Source organism: Pseudorca crassidens, chromosome 6 (assembly GCF_039906515.1).
Source record: "Pseudorca crassidens isolate mPseCra1 chromosome 6, mPseCra1.hap1, whole genome shotgun sequence".
In the NCBI taxonomy this organism is placed as follows: domain Eukaryota; kingdom Metazoa; phylum Chordata; class Mammalia; order Artiodactyla; family Delphinidae; genus Pseudorca; species Pseudorca crassidens.
The window spans coordinates 113,317,047-113,337,374 of NC_090301.1; the positions used below are offsets into that span (position 1 = coordinate 113,317,047).

General features: G+C 46.7%; 1 protein-coding gene across 7 annotated transcripts in view; it reads left to right on the forward strand.

Moving 5' to 3' along the window:
* The window catches only part of NCKAP5 (NCK associated protein 5), a 1,056,356-nt gene that overhangs the window by 1,009,837 nt on the left and 26,191 nt on the right, over positions 1-20,328 (forward strand). For 5 of the 7 annotated variants that reach the window (XM_067742126.1, XM_067742129.1, XM_067742128.1 and 2 more), the window contains one exon: positions 1,956-2,098. In XM_067742126.1, the coding sequence (XP_067598227.1) occupies positions 1,956-2,098 (143 nt within the window). Of the gene's footprint in view, positions 1-1,955; positions 2,099-5,185; positions 5,319-20,328 lie in introns of those variants that run through there. The other 2 variants (XM_067742130.1, XM_067742132.1) reach the window with 2 other exon arrangements.

The window sequence follows — 20,328 nt, forward strand, 5'->3', positions numbered from 1 at the left end:
AAGCGACCACAAGTAGAGATTATACCATGGGCTTCTGAGAAATTAGCAAAGAAGGCTTTTCATTCAACATCTGTGAGCCAATGTGATTGGGTTATTCCCATGGCTGAGTTCTTCCTCCATACAGTAATACTGACTGCCATGAATGTTTCATCACAAACTTCTGCTTATTTCCAGCCAAGGCTACATTTGAAAACGCTGGGACATATATTATTTTTGAAATAAATGTACTGTTAATTAATGACACAGCCTCCAGAGATTCAGGGGCGAAATTGTAGTTATGGATTATGTGCTCCATGCCTGACTAGTCACATGTGTGACCTCAATTCAGCGGCAGGCGCCGAGCAGACTCCATGATTAAACACTGTCATTATAACAAATTGAATAGGAACGGCAAGCCTTGAATTGCTTCATAAGAAGGGGACAGGAAGGAGATTGTTCTGATCTTGCTGCTAATATCCAGCGCACCGGTTATCTTAGTTTTGTGTCTTAATTAGATTGTCGTGAAGAGTTGTAAAAAAAAAAAAAAGTAGTATACGGTAGAGAGTGAGGTCAACACACTGCAGGACATTTTTGTGCCATCCATCCCGAAGCTTCCTGTCTACCTTAAGATGTTGTCACTGCGGGTCAGAGGCAGGGCTGGCTTTCCAAGGCTTTTCTCTTTTCTGTGGCTATTGGTTACTCATTTTAAATATTAAGGAATGGAGATCTAGTTGGAACAAAAGGAGAGTGGGGGCTCCCCTGGTGGCGCAGTGGTTGAGAGTCCTCCTGCTGATGCAGGGGACACGGGTTCGTACCCCAGTCCAGGAAGATCCCACATGCCGCAGAGCACCTGGGCCTGTGAGCCATGGCCGCTGAGCCTGCGCATCCGGAGCCTGTGCTCCACAACAGGAGAGGCCACAACAGTGAGAGGCCCGCGTACCGCAAAAAAAAAGAAAAGAAAAAAAGGAAAGTGGTTTTGAGCAGTCAATTCCTGGTTAATATATGCACTTGAATTAGTTATTTTCTTATCCCCGTATCAAAGATGGAAGGAACTGTACAGACCTCCCAGTGCTGATGAAAATACATTACCTCACTTCTGCTCACAAGCAAAATGCTGTTGAAAGGCTCTCACAGCCTGTCCTGTTGATAATCACTGAGGCTGAAGGATAATGACAGCAATTCTCCTTTCTGACATGAGGAAAGACTACACTCTGCAGGTTAATCTGCTATTATGGGTAATGGAGACATTTTAATCATTCTCTGCTAATTGCACCCTTGGCTACTTACAATGTAATCCATGGGCCAAGAGCAGCCCCTGGGAGCTTGTCATAGATGCCAGCTCTCAGACCCTGCTCCAGACCTACCAAATCAGAACCTGCGGTGTAACAAAAGCCTGGCTGAGGTACATGCACATATGAGTTGAGACTGCCCGGCAAGATCTTGAAGGGCCTCTGAGCAGTTTCGCAAACCACCTTATTCAGAATGACCTTCATAAGTTTCCTAGGAAAATCAGGGTTCCCTGATCAAACATGTTTGGGAAAGGCTGTGGATTCACATCCTCCCTTGGGAAATTATGAAAATCCCCATTCGCATAATGAAGGCTTCGAGAAGTCCTCCAAAACAGAAGCTTGTTTGTTATTTGACGTACAACACTGTTTGAGGAATGGTCGGCGTTTCCCAAGCAGTTTGCCCACTGAACCCTTTCTAACACGAAAAATTTGTCAACATTTTTTGGAAAAGTGGTCCAAGCACAGTTTGCATTTGGGACTCCGAGGTGGACATCCTCCAAAGATACACGTAATTATGCAGACATTTCTGTTCACACAGACTTGCAGGGGACAGAATGTTGGGAAACCAAGCTGTTACCATGTTTGGACCCTCCAGATTATTTCTGACTATCTCCCCTACCCTCATCCCTAAACTTGTAAAGAGTCGAAGAAAGCTTGTTGTGATCTCATGTACATTTCCTCATTTAGGAAAAATCAATTCCCAAATGCAGAGTGAAGCCAGGCCAAGGCCTCAGACTTGTTCATCATTCGAATATGCTGAAAACGCAACGGCAGTGGAGAGCAAGCCACTTCTAGCCTGGGGCGGGGACAGCGCTGCTGCGGAGACCCAGGTAAGGAGAGTCGACAGGAGGGCACCCTCCGCCTAATTGTCCTGAGTGTGAAAAATGACCTCCTTAACCACTTCTGTGATAGGTTTTAATGTTAAGTCAGATTTGTTGTGGGATTAGTGCATAAAGACCAAGGCTCTCCTTTCTTCCTGAATTATTAAGTAACACTGTGAGTTCTTGTAATTCAAATGATTCCATCCATCTGCACCCCAGCTCTTGAGGTAAGGATGCTCTGCCCTGAGTAGACATTGTGGAACGGCCGTTCACTCTCCCAAGCCCTAAGAGCACCACTTAGAATGATTCAATGATATTTTTTCATTATCAGTTACTTGGTCTTTTACCTTGCTCCTGTGAAACCAGTAAAGCAGGTATAATTATTTTCCCTTTTGGCATGAAGAAACTAAAGCCTGGAGCGGTCAGATGACTTGCCGGGGTCAGGGAGACGTGTGTTTCTTCGATCCCCATCATTTTTGCTGGGGCTTCTTCATCCGCCCTGAGATGGCAAGCACACAGGCCTCCTGAAGTGTGATTGGACCTGGGGCGGAGCTCGGGGCTCCGGGAGTCTTGGGTCCTCCCTGGGTGCTATGTGGTAGTCCCTCCTCAGTGCCCTCCCGCTAACCTGTTCCAACTAATTACTTGGGCCGTATTCAGCCTGTTCACGATTTCTCAGCTTGCCCTTGGGCTGGTCCACTTCGGTGTCTTTGGTGGTACCTATAGTGAGAAGAGTGGGAGAAAGGACATTAGGATCAATTACCTGAGCTTCCCGGCCCTTCCTTGGCCCTTGCTGCTTCTGCTGCCTTGGCTCTCCCAATCCCGGCATGAGGAGGCCCTATCACTATCTCTACTAGGGTTGCTACCCAACCTTGATGACAAAATACCCAGATCAGCCCACATCTGAGATGCCCCACAGCCAGACTGGTAGAGCCTTCTTTCAGTCTTTAGCACCTCAGTATGGAAATGGTACCCTGGACAAGTAGGCGAAGCGATCCCCTGGGCCCACAGCCCTGATGTACAGCAGAGGACAGCAGCTCCAGAGATGCTGGACCACGGTCAAGGGCCAAGCAGAAGTTACTGGGACACTGACGTCAGAACTCAGCCCTCTGAATTCCATGTCCAGCACTCAGAACAAGGCTCTGAAAGGAGTAAACCGGTGTATTCTATCATGACTTAACTGTTAAGTGTTAGGGTTCTCTCAGTTTTCCCCACAGCAGTAGTTCCCTACACGAGCAGACATCGGGATCAGCTGGAGGGTGGCGCACCTTGCTGCTCTCCACACACACCCAGTGTCCTGTGTGGCACAGATGGGGTGAGATCCAAACACTTCTAATAAATTCCCCGGTGATGACGGTGCTGCCGGTCCCCAGGGCACACTTGGAGAAGCACTCTTTCAAGAACTCTGGGCTTGATTTGGGGACCAAAACATTGAGAAAATCCTAGAAGACATCCAGAGTTGGAGGGGGAAACAGTTCGGAAACAACAGGGGGCGATAGTGGCAAAGGACTCAAGCAATTCCAAGGAGAAAAAAAAGAGAAAAGAGAGAGAAAGAGAAAGGGAATTCCTCAGTGCTGGCCAGGAGGGAGCTACCCCCTCTATGTGCGATGGCAGGGCACTCCTCACCCAACATTCATGTTCCCCGACACACACACCTCTCCGGGGTCCCCTTCATCCTCCTGCACTAGCTTTGCCCATTGGAAGTCCTGCCCTGACTTGTAAGAGTCACAACTGTGGCTTGGAACTCACAACTCTGCTTCATTGACCGCCAGGGAAGGCAAGTTTAAAGTAAGAGTGAGCTTTCTATTTCCAGTTCCAGGCACAGTGCCTGGTTCCATTTGTGTCTGTTGAATAGAGGAATGAAAAAACGCATCTCGTCATACCCAGCATCCTGCTGGAACTCTAGACATGGGGCTCTCTTGGGACCACTGCTGTAAACTTGTCATCCTTCTCAAACATCATCCTTGCTAGACCACCTCCTGTAGAGAGCTCTGTACCCCCAGAACCTAGAACACCACGCAGCACAGAGTGGGTACTAAGATGCTTAGCACAGCGTCTTTTGAATGGGTAGATGAATGATTCAGTGAATGAAGGAATAAAGGAAATAAGTAACTGCTTGAATTTGTAACCCCAGCTAGGGGGGCTTACATCCTAAAACGTGTTTTTATAATTTCCAACCAAACAGCACCCTCCCAAACAGGATTGACTTTAGAGACGCATCCCATACATCTGTGCCTGAACTCTCTGGGATCGGTGTGGAATAATCGGCTCTAATAGGGCAGCCTGCAAACATATAAAAGAGAGCCCCAAATGCTCTTGATTCTGCACACAAGGGTTGCGGTCTTAGATATCAGTGTTCCACTTGTGTGCACAGCAGGAAGAACCATCCATATGGTATCAACAACCTCCACAATTCCTGAACTTGGTGTTGTTGCCACACCTGTAACATCCTCTTGGGTCAGGCTGTGTGTGCATGTGAGTAAGCGGGGAGACCAAGTCCCTTGACCTGGGACCTATTAGTAGATTCAAGGATTATGTATAAGCCTGTAGGCAGGCAGTTGTGTTCCTCCCTAAAGCCTCCTGTCCTTTTAGGCGCTGGAATAAAATTAGGTATTGGGTAAACATTTATTCTCTTGTTCCCAAGGTTGATTATTGTCATACCCTCTGATGCTTGAAAGCCAATGGTGAGATCAGCTAAATAAATAAGCCAAAAAATAAAATAAATAAAAATAAATAAATAAATAAGCCATGAGGCCTGGGACAGCAGCTCTAATTGGCACTTGAGAAAAATAAGGCCCCATAAAAGCAGTGTACAAAATGCAGAGCGGGTAACTGTGGGGACTGTCCTGTGACTGGGACACAATGGCAGCGTGTGGTCAGTGGCTTCATCAGTGCAGGTCCATATCTGCGGCTCTGGTAACTGAGCAGAATTCACCAGCTCCGCGTGAGGCAGACTGACGGACCAGGCAGACTGGGGGTGGGGCAGCGGGAATGCGATTCTGTGCACACACCAACAGCCAGGTACGAACATCCTCACAGGATGGTCTGCCCATTTTGACTAGCGTGAATAATCTTAACGGTCTCATGTTACTCATTTAGGACAAGGTACCCAGAATGTGTGCGTACTCTGCCAGCGGTGGCAGTGGTAGTGACAGTGACCCCGACTATGGAAATAATGGTTTTGGAGCTGGAAGGGGCAAGTTAGTGAAAGCGATGAAGAGCGCCACCCCAGGTAATGCACGCCGGGGCCCCGGGACACTCGGGGCTCCTGTCTCTCGGGAAGCTGTCCGTCACGCCTTTCACTGGGCTCTGTCTCCACCCCGCTTTGATTTTACATCTCAGTTCCACGTCTCTCCCGAGATCTAATTTTCTGGTACTTATGGAAGATTGTCTACATGCATCAGTTTGCTTTCTGGTATTATCTTAATGACATTGCAGTGCGGTCTGTAAGGATTTTATTTCCAATCTGGCGTCTCCCAAAAAGTCTCCGGTGGAGTTATCTCCATAATGAAGGAATGACTATAAGAAAGATAACTTGGTTCTTAATTACATACTTCGGCAAGTTAAGTCATCCAGTGAGCCATGGATGGGGTGTTCCCAGGCTCTCTGCTCATATCCTGCTCTGTAACTCTAGACCCGTTACCCATGTCATTATGAGCACGTCTGTTTATACGAGGTTCAAACTTTCTCACATGATTTTTATTTGAAAGAGAATTGGCGGTAGAAAAACCATCGTCCCGAGGCATTTAAAAATACATACATATTCAGCTGGCATTTCCTTACAGACACAAGAGGACAGATGATCCCCTAACACAAAATGTGGTCTAGGATCTGCTCTTCTTCTAATCCACTCTAGATTATCTGACATATTTTAATGATACAACGGAGAATCATTCTTTTTGTACTAATCAGCTTTTCTCAAATACTGATGTGGCAATTATGTGATGAAACCATGACTTTCCTTTTTAAAACAAGCCTGATGTGTTGCTTTTGAAAAAAACGTAATCTAGCAACCCTGTGTGTTTCCGGTTTTCCAAGAGTCTTGACATTGGTGATACCTGGTGGTAACATAGGTGTGTAAGGATAGTCATTAACCTGAGCCTCCTCTCTGTTGCTTGCGTCCTACGAGTCACCAGAGAAGCAGGACAGATGGGTGAATCCTGCAAAGGCTTACCAAGAGGAAAGTGGAGAATACCCCCTGGTGTTTTAGTTAGACTGTTGTCCTTGTTTGCTCTCGGGGCTGCGTCAGCGTCCCTCTGGTTGTGACAGATAAGGGGAAGGAGAGTTAATCATCATGGGTCCTTCCCCATGAAGACACCTAGGACAGGCCAGCTCCCTAGTCCAGCTCTTACCCTGAACTTAACATGGGTCCACAGTGAAGAATAACCTTACCTCATTGACCCTCAACTGCTCCTCCAGCTCTAAAACTCCATTCATTTATTGAACAAATACTTATAAAAAGCCTCCTCTGGGCTAGCTTTCCAGCAGTGAGTAAATGGACGAAGATCTCTGCCAGACAGTAAAAAAAAATGGGTAGAATAAGCTAGTAAATGTATATAGTTTGTTGAAAGGAGATATGGAAAAGACAGGTTGAGCAGGGTAGGACGGGAAAGCAGGGCTGCTCCTGAGTGGTGGTTGGGTGGGAGCGGATGTTAAAATTTAAATAGAGGGCTTCCCTGGTGGCGCAGTGGTTGAGAGTCCGCCTGCCGATGCAGGGGACACGGGTTCGTGCCCCGATCCGGGAAGATCCCTCGTGCCACAGAGCGGCTGGGCCCACGAGCCATGGCCGCTGAGCCTACGCGTCCGGAGCCTGTGCTCCACAACGGGAGAGGCCACAACAGTGAGAGGCCCACGTACCGAAAAAAAAAAAAAAAAGAAGATTTAAATAGAGCAGTCAGAGCAAGTCTCCCTGAGAAGTTGGTGTTTGAGCAGAGATGTGGTGGAGGGAAGGGAGTGAGCCCCTGGAGGATACCTGGGGGGAGCGCGTGGCCTTGAGACAGCAGCAGCGGGCAGCCAGCGTGGCCGTGGTAGAGGGGGGATGTTGCAGGACGGGGAGGTGAGGTCCAGTAAACGGAAAAGGAGCCAGAGCTCTCGTACGGCCTTGCTCACCTTTCTGAGGTCTTTGCTTCTCCCCTGAGAGCCACGCATGGGGGCCTTTGGACATCTCTGAGCACAGGAGCGGCATGATCTGAGATGTTTTCAAAGGACCACTCTGGCTGCCATGTCGCGAAGACTGAAGAAGCAAGATCGACTAAGAGACAGTGACACTCATCCAGGCAAGATGTGTTAGTGGCTGGGCCCAGGGTGGTAACAGTGAAAGCAGTGGGCAGCATGAGCTAATAGAACTCTCTGCAGCGAAAGGAGTGTTGTGTCTCGGCCCTGTCCAATACCGTAGCCATCACCCACCCATGGCTTAGGAGCTCTTGCGATGTGGCTAGTGTAAGGAACTGAATTTCTAAATTTAATTTTTGCTGTAGTTTCCCTAAGAGTTCCATTTTCCTCTCTTTTAATTTGTTTTTATTTCAATTAACTTTCAATATTAATAGCCAGATTTGGGTCACTGTACAACACAAGGAGTGACAATGGTCTCATTCCAGTTCTAATTAAAAATACAACATGAATCACTGATAGCTTGGAGATGGGGGTGAAAGAAAAAGCAGGGTCAAGGATGGTTGCCAGGTGGGGCCCTAGAAGGGACAGAGCTCTGCCCACTGCAGTGGAGAAGGCTGAGGTCGGGGGAAGCAGTGGTAATCGATGCTAAGTTCGAGGTGCCCATTGAGCAAGCGGAGGTGTGAGTAGTGTGAGTCTGGAGTTGGGCAGGTCAGGTCTTGTCTGGAGAGGTAATTGGAGTGTCAGCGTGTCGATGGCATCTAAGGCCCTGGGTCTAGCTGAGATCAGAGGAGACAGAGTGTTGACAGAGAGAGGACCTCACCCTCCCAAGTGTAAAGGTCGTGGAGAAGAGAAAGAACCAGCAAAGGAGACTGGGTAGGAACCAGCAGTGAGCGGGGCAGAGGAGAATGTGACGTCTCAGAAGCCAAGTGGAAGAAGTATGCCTCGGAGGAATTCCACGATTCCATACGCTACTTGCTAAAAGGAGGGACACAGTCTTCGTAGACCCGTCTCTCACACTGGTCGTGGGGTTCCAGGGGTGGGGGAAGGAAGTGGGGATGGGGAAGGAGGGACGGTGTAAAGGCAGTTTGAAAACATCCTGAAAAAGGAAACAAGATTAAGACAAATTGTCTGACTCTGAATGAAGACGTACCTGAGGATGAGAGAAATCACTTTAGGGTTCAGAGTTTTAGCCCAGCTTGTTTAAACGAGTTGTGCAGAGCAAGAAGGGATATGCATTCGGTGATGGCTACGGATCCTGGTGAACAGTGAACTTGCTCCTTTACCTTTTTTTTCTATCCCCCTGCAAACTGAAGTGAGTCTCAGCCTCAGGTTGTTTTCTGTCTGTCCTCACTGTGTTCATCCTCTTCCCTCCAACCCGAGCAAATCCCTGTGTGAGAGGAGCAGGCTTCTTTCATCCTATTGCTTTAGCCTCTGTGCACGTGGTGCTTCTTGGGATAAGGTGCGGAGTAACCCTGGAAGCAGCGCAACCAGCAAGAAGAGCCTTCCCTCTAGCCAGGCATCTGCCCTCTGTCTTTAAACATGGACTTGTTGCCCAGAACTCTGTCATCTGCCCACCCTGCCCGATCCAGCCACCCCCCAGCCCCGGCTGATGTCAGTGCTGCCAGGAAGGGAAAACGCGTGCAGACGGCTGGCGTGCCTGTGGGTGTGTGCTGGCTTCCAGCAAGCCTGGGAAGGGACGTTCAGGGTCGATGCAGCACCGGTAACTTTTTGGATGTAGGCAAAGTTGATAAGAAAAGAGCAACAGTTAAGAGAAGAACACTAAAAGGAGTACATGCCTTGGGTGTGCAGTAGAGATTTTCTCCCCTTTGGAGTCACGATTTTGCCTTGCTTTCGTCACCTGTGCACGTGAAGTGAGACTGCCCCCTAGCCCCGAGCCGCCCCGCCCCCCCCCAGCCCATTCCCTCTTTAAGTAAAAAGGTTTTGTAATAGAGGTCCCCAACCTGCAGGATGGAATGTGCCAGTAGATCTTAAAGCCTTAGTGGATGTTCTCCAAGCTAGTTGGCCTTTCTGAAACACACCCTCTCTCCCTGGTTCCCTGAAATCTCCCTCAGGTAGGGGAGGGTACTTGCCATTGGCAATCTGTCCTCCGAGGCTTCTAGGAAATGGACACTCAGTGGGCTCGACCTCTTACGCAAAAGAATCCTGCCTTCCAAAACCCTGCCTAAGGGCTCATAACGCACTCAAGTGAAGACACGTCTTTCCTTTCATGGTTGGTTTCTTTAGAGTGACTCTGAAATGTGTTTAGAAAGGCCAGGGTGTTAGCAGAGAGGCAGCGGTGGGAGCAGGTTTTAGCAGCTGGGTAGGTGGCGCAGCAGGTGAGGGGGTGAGTGGAGTGAGTCTGTGGCTTTGTTTCCATGGAGCTGCCACTCCAAATTGCCAGGCTAGACATAACAAATACTCCTGCCCCTTTCCTGCAGGTGGAGCCTGGGAGAAGGCAGGAGCAAGGGACAGAGGTGGGAAGGGGAAGGAGAGAGAGAGAGAGCAAACCAGGGCCAGAATGTAGAATAGGGAAGACCCAGTGGACATGCAGCGATGAAGCCCCGGCGGGGCGGGGAGTCTCAGCCCTGACTGAAGGCCCTGGACCTGGTTGGCAAAAGGTGAATGAGCCATTTCTAACCAAGGCTGCTCCCCCAAGCTTCTGATTCATCCATCTGGCTGCCCACCACCATCACCTACCCTGCCAGGTACCTCAAGGGGCCAAAATCCAACCTCGAACCTCTCTTTTTCCCTGTAGAAACGCCTTCCTTCCCGGCTCTCTGTCTTCTTATTCGTGTTCAGCACTTAGCACAGGGCCTGGCACATCATAGGTGTTGAATAAATGGTAAACAACATCATAAGGACTGGTGAAGGCTTTGGTTAACCTCATGCAACATTCATCATCCATTTGGGCCTTTCCTCGTCCAGAGAAAGAAAGACCCAGAGCAGCCGCCTACAGAGAGAAATTCTATAAGGACCTGTCTCCTCTGTATGGCTCTGCTAGAGAAATTGCTGAATCCATTTTTCCAATTTTTCTCCTGGATACAGACATAATTCAGCTTCCTCTTTTTTTTTTTTTTTTTTTTGCGGTACGCAGGCCCCTCACCGTTGTGGCCTCTCCCGTTGCGGAGCGCAGGCTCCGGACGCGCAGGCCCAGCGGCCAAGGCTCACGGGCCCAGCCGCTCCACGGCACGTGGGATCATCCCGGACCGGGGCACGAACCCACGTCCCCTGCATCGGCAGGCGGACTCTCAACCACTGCGCCACCACGGAAGCCCTCAGCTTCCTCTTTAATGATGATTCTTCATGGGGGCTGCTGGAGGCATATCAGACTCCTCCTCTGTGGTGTTTTGTCTCTTTTAAATGGTCCCGGTCCCCTGGCTTGATTTTCATAATCTCTGCCCCAACTTGGGAGTTACTGTCACAGAGAGTCACTCTTATTGATGAAAATGCATCACACCCTTGAGACCTGAAGGAGACAATGGTTGAGAACCTTTGCTCTTCCAGTATTTGTTCTTTGAAAATCTCTAAGTTGGAGTGGTTAGTAGATAAACAAGATTGACAGAAAGAATAAAAGCAAAGAAGAGAGTTGACCTCTACTCTAGTTCATCTGGTTTATTCAGCTCTGACTCTGTGTCCAGGCCAGTGCTGGGCACTGGCGTTTGAGGGCAGGTTAGCGACATAGCCCTGCTCCCTCGATGCTTCTAAGCAGACCTACAGACTCGAAACATCATCTGAGAGAGATGCTGCTCGAGTCCTAAACAGTTGTGTTCTACTGCCTAAGGCCATGCTCAGAGTGAGGAACCGGAACTTCATTTGTTTTTAGTTTTCATAAATTGACTTCCCACTAGGGTCTGTAGATCACTGTGCTCTCGAACTTACTTTCAAGAACACGCCCTCCCTCCTCTGACCCCTCACCCTCAAATGCAGTGATGAGGTCCAATGAGCACAGCTCCAGAACCACGGTCCCACAGCCAACTGACGATGCTCCTCTAAAAAAGCCCCAGTTTCCTGAACAAGAAGTACGTTTTCTTCATTTCAAGGTGATTACATTCAACAAATTACAAAGAGCCAGGGCAGCTGAGTTAAAAACAATTGGTTTTGCAGTAATTAGAAAAACACAAGGACATGATGACTGTGGACCACTATGAAAAGGGACACTGAAGGATAACGGCTCCGGTTCCTGGTTAATTCCTCAGCTTAAATATTTTGAGATTCACAACTAATTATGCAGAGATGATGAATTTTAAAAACGCTGCCACTCTGTCTTGCCGAGGCCAAGGACTTTGGCTATTAATAGAGCAATCAGATTTTGCTATATTGTAGAGAATTCACGCAAAGTTGCATCTATTTTAAAGCGTTCATCTGGCACATGGCTTAAAGATGACAAATCGTTGTAATATGCCAAATCAGCATTGGGTTAAACTAAATCCAAACTCGTTATAATCATTCTGAGTTCCCCTGGAGAAATCTTTAGTTTCAAATGGACACTAGCGGTAAGAGTTCTCTTTAGTCCTTCCTGGATCTTCTCTCTTATTTAGATCATTTTAAAGATTGGCTTTATATTGACAAGCCCATCCCAACTTGAGGGGAATAGACACATGCAATAAAACACAAGAGATGTGTCTCCTGGCATTAAACTTTCCTGCATGACAAATGGAAAGTACTGACCGTGACAGGCAGGCTGCTCTGAGACCCTTACTGGAGCCAGGTTCTCAAATTTCTCTCTGTCACCATTTATTCCCCATCAGAAAAGCCACAGCCCTTTCAGCTATTCCAATTGGGTTTGCACTCTGCTGAAGTTTGGGGTTTTTTTAGTGGGGAAAAGTGTCCCCACTCGTTATGCACAATAACAAAACAAAACAGAAAACCCCACTAGCTTCTAAAAACCACGTGGTCAGAAGCTAACCGTCAGAAAGAACCCGCTGTGTCCTCAGACAGGCTTGAAAAGGGAGGCTGCGATGTGACCTGCATTTAATTAATTATTAAAGCTGCATACTGTGAGGCCCTTAAGAAAGCAAATGTCACGATGGACAGAATGAGTTTACCCTCCGATCAAAAGAGCCGTGTGCCGTGGTGAGGCCGTCGCTCAATTAAACTGGACCGCGGGATACAGAGGAGATGCAGACTAAGTCTGGGGACCCTAATGAGACATTCTGGAGGGAAGAGATGCCCCCCGGAGTCTGTCACTCTGTGATGGACATTCTCCCCTCCCCCCCACCATTACCACAGCTCCCCCAGTGCTACCACCTCAAGTTCCAACACAGCCCCAGACATTTAAACAGGAGCTTGCAAAGTAGAATTTCAAAGCACAGAACAAATCCTTGCTTGTTGTGGACTAGGTAGGGAGAGCAGATAACACAGAGTGCTGTGCCAAATAGCAATCTTTGGCTGCCAGGACTGAAAGGAAGCTGGGCAGTGGATCTAAATAAAGAAGCAATGAATCGGATGCCATTTCATTTGTGAAAATGCGTGCATCTCCTCAGTCTCATGCAGGGGACGCAGAAGGACCTGCTAGACCTCCAAGGCCCCTGCCACCCTGCAGCCCCAGAAGCGCGTCTGAAAATGACTTTTGTGTAGCGCTTACCCATAATCCGAGGGATACCTCCAGTGTTCACTCTAGGTCATCTAGCCCAGTGGCTCTCAAACGGGCTGACCGTGCTCCCCACGGGACGCTCGGTGATGTCCGGACACATTACAGGCTGTCACAATTCACAGGTGGTAGGGAGGGCTGCCGTCTGGTACGTAGAGCCCGTGGACGCTGCTAAACCTCCTATAATGCACAGGGCAGCCCTAATAACAAAGCCTTATCCTGCACAGGATGTCAGCAGGGCTGAGAAGCAGCCGGGACGAGATTAACCTCTGCGTATCGGAAATGTTTGTTGGGAGGGACGAGCTGTCAAATATTTGTGCCGAACTATAACAGCAGCCACATCCCCCTGCCTGCCCAGCGGGTGCACCAGGCCTGGCCCCGCTACCTGATTGGGGGTTAAGATGCACGTCCTCCGAGAGGCTTTGGAAGGGATGTCCGTGCTTCTGTCTGGGCCTCTCACAATGGCCTGTGGCGTCTGGTCCGGTGCCTCTGTCTGAGTATCAGGGACAGGGCGACCGTCTGAAGTACTAACACAGACCGCAGATTGTTTGAGGCTGCTACCCATTAAGCCTCTTATTAGTGTTTCATTTCTGTCTCTCTTAGAGAACATGTGCCAGAGGAGGCGGGACTCCTTTACAGACTTGCAAGTTACCCGAGGACAGTTAATCCTCACGCTGCTCTAGTGAAGCAGGTAAATTGCAGTTAGATGTTAAAAGAAGAAAAAACATCGTCAGCAGGTGTTTGGGGTCCCTGGGGGACCTCAGCGTTTCCTACTTGCCTAAAAAGCGCATTGTGACATTTGGAAAGGGCCCCTTGCCAGGACCCTTCCACAGAATGGTTCAGACTAAGAAGAGTAACATAAATCTCAGGAATAGAAAGGCTAGGTCAGTAGAAGGAGCTCTGTTGAAGAAATAGGGTCAGCGGGGAAAAGAAGGAGCTCAGTATTCAGGGGAAATCTTTCTAGAGGTAATTATTAAAGTTTGCAAAAAGAGAATGGGATGTGCAAAGCTTTGAGGTGTGGGGAGAAAGGAGACATGGATTCTAATTATTTAGCATATTTCGTTCTCAGAGTTGAAGAAAAAAGACAGAGACCATTTCTAATATTCTCCCATCCCAACCACCCCTCCTTAACCAGCCAAAAACCTACAAATATATCCGTACTGTACAACCAAGCAGATGACCTCAGGGAAGAGAGCAGGGTTCCTTCCTAACCAGCAACCAGGAATTTTGCCAGGAAAATGTCAAGCCTCGTTCAGCAAATCACACAACTGGCTCTCCTCTGTGAACTTCTTAGAACCCAGAAACCAAGTCACGGGCTATTTGGCCGGATGTGTTGGACGTGTCCATAGTTGGGAGTTAGGACACCCGGGTTCTAGTGAATAGACTTTGTGACCCTGGACCAATAATGTTAGCTTTTCTGAGCCTTCGTTCCATCTGCCATCCAGGGCCCACCTTGCCTTCTTCTCGTGAAATAGTTCAGATTTGATTATTGATGTCAGAAGGCCTCCAACCTGTAGAACACTAAATAAGCATGAGTGGAATTATGTTAAACATGCTGAGGGAAAGAACAAATCCTGGAATTTAAGGTCGAGGTATTCAGAGGAGGGGAGGGGAGCACAGGGACCTTGCAAATTGTGGGCCAAAGTAACGTGAAGCTGCAGCCTCAGAAGGGTAAACCCACCTCATAACTTAGCCAGGCTTATACAGTTTCATTAAGGGAAACGTCATATTCTCTTTATCTGTTGTTAAAATTCAGTCTAAGTAAGAGAGAACTGATTCAACCTTCCCTGAAACAAGCCCAGTAGCCTCCTCCTTCCTTATTATTTATTTTCACAATAAGTAGCAATACCCCAAGCTGTCACTCAGCATCATCGTTTCCAGATTCAGTTACATGGGGCCCAAGAGATATGGTGAGGCTGGATCAGGTGGGGGAAAGTTCCATTTATACTCAGACCAGGAATTGTATTATAAATGAATAAATCAGCACACTCTTTAAGGAATTTAATTAGAAAAGGAGACAGCATCCTTTCCATGGTATTGGCCATGCTGGCTCTCAGTCTTGGGCAGGCAGAGAAGGTTAGTGGTTGGCTCCCAGCCTCCCGGCCAATCAGCTTACTTATTTGTTTATGAACCCCCAGAGGCGTCATAAACAGTGTTTTCTTCCACCTTCATCTTTTCACTTTTTTAAAAACTTCCCTTTTATCTTGGTTTGTTCGATCCGTCCTATGCTATAATTATAATATATCACATTGGCCCTTTTCATCCTGGAATGTTCCGTCCGCCAGAAACCTCCAGGTATCTTCCTGAATTTGATGAGGATTCTGTAGAAGGAGAGGTGGCGGGATCAGTATTTTGAGGGAAGACCTAAAGCTATGCTGGCATCGTTCACTGCACCACAGCGCCCACGAAATCTTTGAGATGTGCACAAGGGCTCAGATACCCATCCTGGAGCATGCATGTGCCTTCTTGGACCGTAACTTACTGAGTCATCTTGAGCAAACATCTGTCTTGCCCTCATTCAGCCAATCCCGAGCTGGATGTCTTCAGGATCACCCCCCCACCCCCCGCCACCAGGGCTGATGTTCTATCGCTGTAAACAAAACCTATAGAGACTCGGACATCAAGCTTCAGCTTTCAGGATCCAGCAGTCTCTGCTGTTTGGAGAGCTTCTCAGAGTTTTCCTCAGGTCTCATTTTTCACAACTTGATTTTATTGTTTGGATCCCAGAAGCCTCTCCCCTACCTCTGTGCCGCACGCCTCATATAGGTTAACCATCTTTACTGGTTTCTTGCTCATCCTTCGAGTCTTTCTTTGTGCAAACCAAGCAAATGCAAATAAGTACTTTGTATATAAAGTAAAGCAAACTGTACACACTGTGCTGCATCTTGTTTTGTTCTGTTTTCCTCCAATTCACAACATATCCTGGAGATCGCTCCACGTCAGTACATAAAAGTCTTCCTCCTCCTTTTTTCACAGCTATGTACTAGGTACATAATTCATGGAACTAGTCCTCTATGGAATGGGTTCCCAGAATTAGACTTCTGAGTCATAGTAAACGCATCGTCAGAGGAGTTGGGCCGTTTTCACATCCACCTGCCGTGATTGACACGCCTGGTCCCCCCAAAGTCTCACCAACAAATTCAAGGTCAAACTGTTGTGCTCCGCCAATCTTACATAGAAGAAATGTATTTCCAGTGTGGTTTGGATTTGATTTCTCTTATGAAGTGTAAGGCTGAGAACTTCTGCTTAAATCTACTTAAATGTCATTGTATTTCTGAATCTGTGAATCATCCGGGAGTGACCTTTGCCCGGTTTTTGACTGGGCTGTTAGTCGTTCTCAACACCATTTCTAAGAGCTTCGTAACATTTAGGGAGATGATTCCTTCATTTGTGATACAAACTGTCCATGTCCTTCCCAGTTGTTCATTTGCTTGGAACATCACTTAGGGTGTTCTTTGCAGTATAGAAGATTTTATTTTCATAGGGTCAAGCTCATCATTCTTTTGAGACAAGCCTTTGCTCACTCCAAATTTATTAATTTAAAAAAAAACTCACGTCTTTTTTTCCTAGTACCCAGACAGTGTGTATTTTTGTCCTCACATACAGATCCAACTTTTTAAAAAAATTTGACTATCCAGTTGTTCGATGTCCGTTTTATATTAAAGAGATACTTTAGCAAAGAGAAGATCAGTCAGTTTCCTTTATGACCAGCTGTGAAGCAGACTGTTTGGTAACTGAGGGAAAATGGAAAGATGCCAGTTTCTTCCATTACAGTGATTCACCTGGCCAACCTGGCCCTTTCATCCCCACATTCTGGAGTTTGCTGTGTCAGTCACTTCACCATCGGGCCTAATTAATGAAAAAAGGATCATATGACCCATGTCCAGGTGAAGGAATATCCTTTGTTTCTAAGGACCTTGTGGCGATTCATAGAGTGTGCTGTCCTATTATTGACTGATTTTTGGAGGACTCATATTACAGGCCTGAAGATGTGCAAGGAAGGAAAGTTAAGTGTGCAAGAGGAGGCTCCTAGGCCATTTGGGCAGAGTGAAACCTCTCCTTTGGCCATGCTTATGGGTAGACTCAGTTAGTACTGGCCGGGGACTCACCGTGAATCATCCCTAAGTCCTGGGGGCAATAGAGAGGAAGCGTGAGGCATGGTCCTGCCCACACAGAGCTTACAGTCTAGTTGTAGAGAGAATAAGTTAGAAATGTTAAAAGCCACTAACAATACCAGCAGCATAGGGTATTCCCTGGTGGTCCAGTGCTTAGGACTTGGCGCTTTCACTGCCAGGGCCTGGGTTCGATCCCTGGTCAGGGAACTAAGCTCCTACGAGCAGAAAGGCAAGGCCCCCCCCCAAAAAAAAAAAATACCAGCAGCATAGAAATAAGTTCCCAGAGTTTCCAAAAGTATGGTATAGACACGCCACCCGTGCCCATGCCTGCTTGTTGCTGTCACAACTCCTACTCAGTGACCTTACATCATGGGCCATCATAGGGTCTTATCTTCCCATGTCAGATGAAGACTTATTTTCCCCATTTCAAACGGAGTGGATCAACTCAAAGTCAGAACTCTAGATCTAGGCTTCTGTCCCTCTCCTGGGATTCCATAATCCCCTCCTCTCACCATGACCATCAAATTGCTGTTATCCCCATCTGCCTCCCCTGCTTGTTCCTTAACAGCAGGAACTGTGACCTTTTCCACTGAAGCTCTGGCACATGGCAAGGGCTTACTGAATGTTTATCGATGGGCTGGGTGTATGAATGGTCTATGACTCTGAGATTGAAAGCCAGCAGGGTTCCCAGCAAAAGGCATGAAGTAGTGAGGCTGTCTCCCTGGAGGGACTTTTGGGGTCAGTCTTGAAGAATCAAGTTTCAGTTGGCATAAAGGAGAAGAGAATTTCTGCTTGGAGCTAGTGAGGGAATTGAGGAGTGAAAAAAGGGTCAGAAAAAGGCAGTGACCACCAGTCTTCCCCATAGGCAGTTAGCAGGACAGAGGTCATGTGGCTTTACAAGAGAAATTTATAACATAAAGGTGGTACCAACTGGGAGTGGTTGTGATCTGTGTGTGCCAGTGAGTCTGAGAGGTGAGCAGAGGACCAGCACAGAACACGGGTGATGAACAGGCTGGGTTGGATTTGCCGTTACTATTCCCAGAATCTGCCTTTCAACTTGAATCTGTCCTGCAGCCTTCGCTGAAAAACAACAAACAGAAAACTCGCCTCTCTCTCTCTCTCTCTTTCTGCTTTTTCTCCTCATATCTAATAACCTAGAGCTTTTGTGTTAGAAGAGAACTTAGAAGTTATCGTGTCTATCACTGGAATGGAAGATGCATGAGGGCAGGGATTCATCCCTATGTCATTTGTCATCATATATTCTTCACTCCTTTAACTTTCAAAGTGGAAATTTAGGTTAGATTCCATTTGCCTCTGGGAAACCCAGTGCAGTCCTTCGGCCTCACTGTTCTCATTTTGCAGATCAAAGAAAGGTGCTTTGAACAGTCAAATTATGGAGGGAACAAGCCGTAGAAATCGGTGGCGTTTTTTTCTAGAGACAGCTACACTATTTGTGTTTCAGCTCCCTGAGCGCTGAAATCACACCTTAATACCTCGGCTGAGTACAGGGTCTAGCAAAACTTTAGGGGCTTGCCAGATGTTCATCCAGCACTTTTAGATATAGAATCATACCACCTCTTATTCCTGACTTATAGCTCAGAAAAAAGGAAAAGGGTCCTAGCAGTAGCCTCTGATGGAGAAGTTTGGTCTTGCATTTAATTAGCTATGAGAGTCTCTGGGTCTTACCCAGAAAAAAGATGTTGCGTTAGATCAGAGGATTACAAATCTTTTTTAGTCATAACAAAAACTTTTTTTGCAAGCAAACTATTACAGAGACCCAATGCTTAAGACAGACAATACGTGTAAATTTTTGTAATGTAAATGTAAAAATTTACAAAACGTTTGTAATGTAAAAGTGTTAACAAAAAAAAAGCAGGTTTGACGGGCATAGATGGTGCCCTGCTTCCCCAGGTCACTATAGTGGCAGCTGTAGTATTTCAGAGGAAACCCTACAAGGGTTTCTCAACCCTAGCCAGACCTTAGAATCCTCCGATCGGGTTGCCATATTTAACAAACAAAACTACAGGATACCCAGTTAAATTAGAATTTCAGCTAAATAATGAAATAATGTTTCAGTATTTACCTAGGCGTCCAAGTTTATATGGTTTCCTATGTTTTATCTGGCAGCTCTACTTAAGGAACTTTTAACCAACTAAATTCTAGACCAGTTAAAGCAAACTCTTTTGGGTTGGGTGTTCCCATTAGAATTTTTTAAGTCCCCCAAGAGATTCTAACATGCAGCCTGGGGGGAGTCCCACTGATCTCTGAAAAGCACAGTGTGAACATTGAAATGGGTGATCTGTAAACCACTTCCACCTCTAAAACTGTAATTCTGAGCAGATCACAATTTGTGATTTCAGAATTTCTAAAATAGTTCTTATCAGGAGAAAGACTATTTCTTATCACCTGGCCCCAGCAGGGAGATGGGTTAGTATTACTAGATTATGTTTGGGAGAGCCGTGCTCTCCACTTACACTTTGTGCACTTATAACTGAGGTCTATCGAACTGTCTACCACATCCTACAGAGAGTGCAGAGTGGAGAAGGGGGCCACGCCGGCCACTTGGCTGACCAAGAAGGCCCAGGTGCTCTTTCCAGCGTTGTCACCACCTGGCTCTGTGCTTCAGTTTCTTCCGTATAACGGGGGTAATAACAGAAAGAAAATAGTTGCTATTTCTTGAACTTCTAAAATGTGGCACACAAGTCCTCCGTATAGCTCATTCTAATCTCCACAGCAATGGTTCTCGAAATTAATTTTTTTAGATTTATTTTATTGAAGTTTAGTTGATTTACAATGTTGTGTTCATTTCTGCTGCACAGTAGCGATTCAGATATACATATATATATATATATATTCTTTTTTATATTTTTTCATTATAGTTTATCACAGGATATTGAATATAGTTCCCTGTCCTTTACAGTAGGACCTTGTTGTTTATCCATTCTATATATAATAGTCTGCATCTGCTAATCCCAAAGTCCCAATCCATCCCTCCCCCTCCCCCCCCCTTGACAACCACAGGTCTGTGGGTCTGTTTCTGTTTCGTAGATAAGTTCATTTGTGTCATATTTTAGATCCCACACATAAGTGATATCATATGGTATTTGTCTTTCTCTTTCTGACTTACTTCACTTAGTATGATAATCTCTAGGTCCATCCATGTGGCTGCAAGTGGCATTATTTTATTCTTTTTTATGGCTGAGTAGTATTCTACTGTATATATTAACCACATCTTTATTCGTTCATCTGTCGATGGACATTTAGGTTGTTTCCACGTCTTGGCTGTTGTGAATAGTGCTGCTATGAACATAGGGGTGCATGTATCCTTTTGAAATACAGTTTTGTCCAGATATATGCCCAGGAGTGGGATTGCTGGATCCCATTTGTTACCTGTAGATTTTTTAATGATGGCCATTCTGACCGTT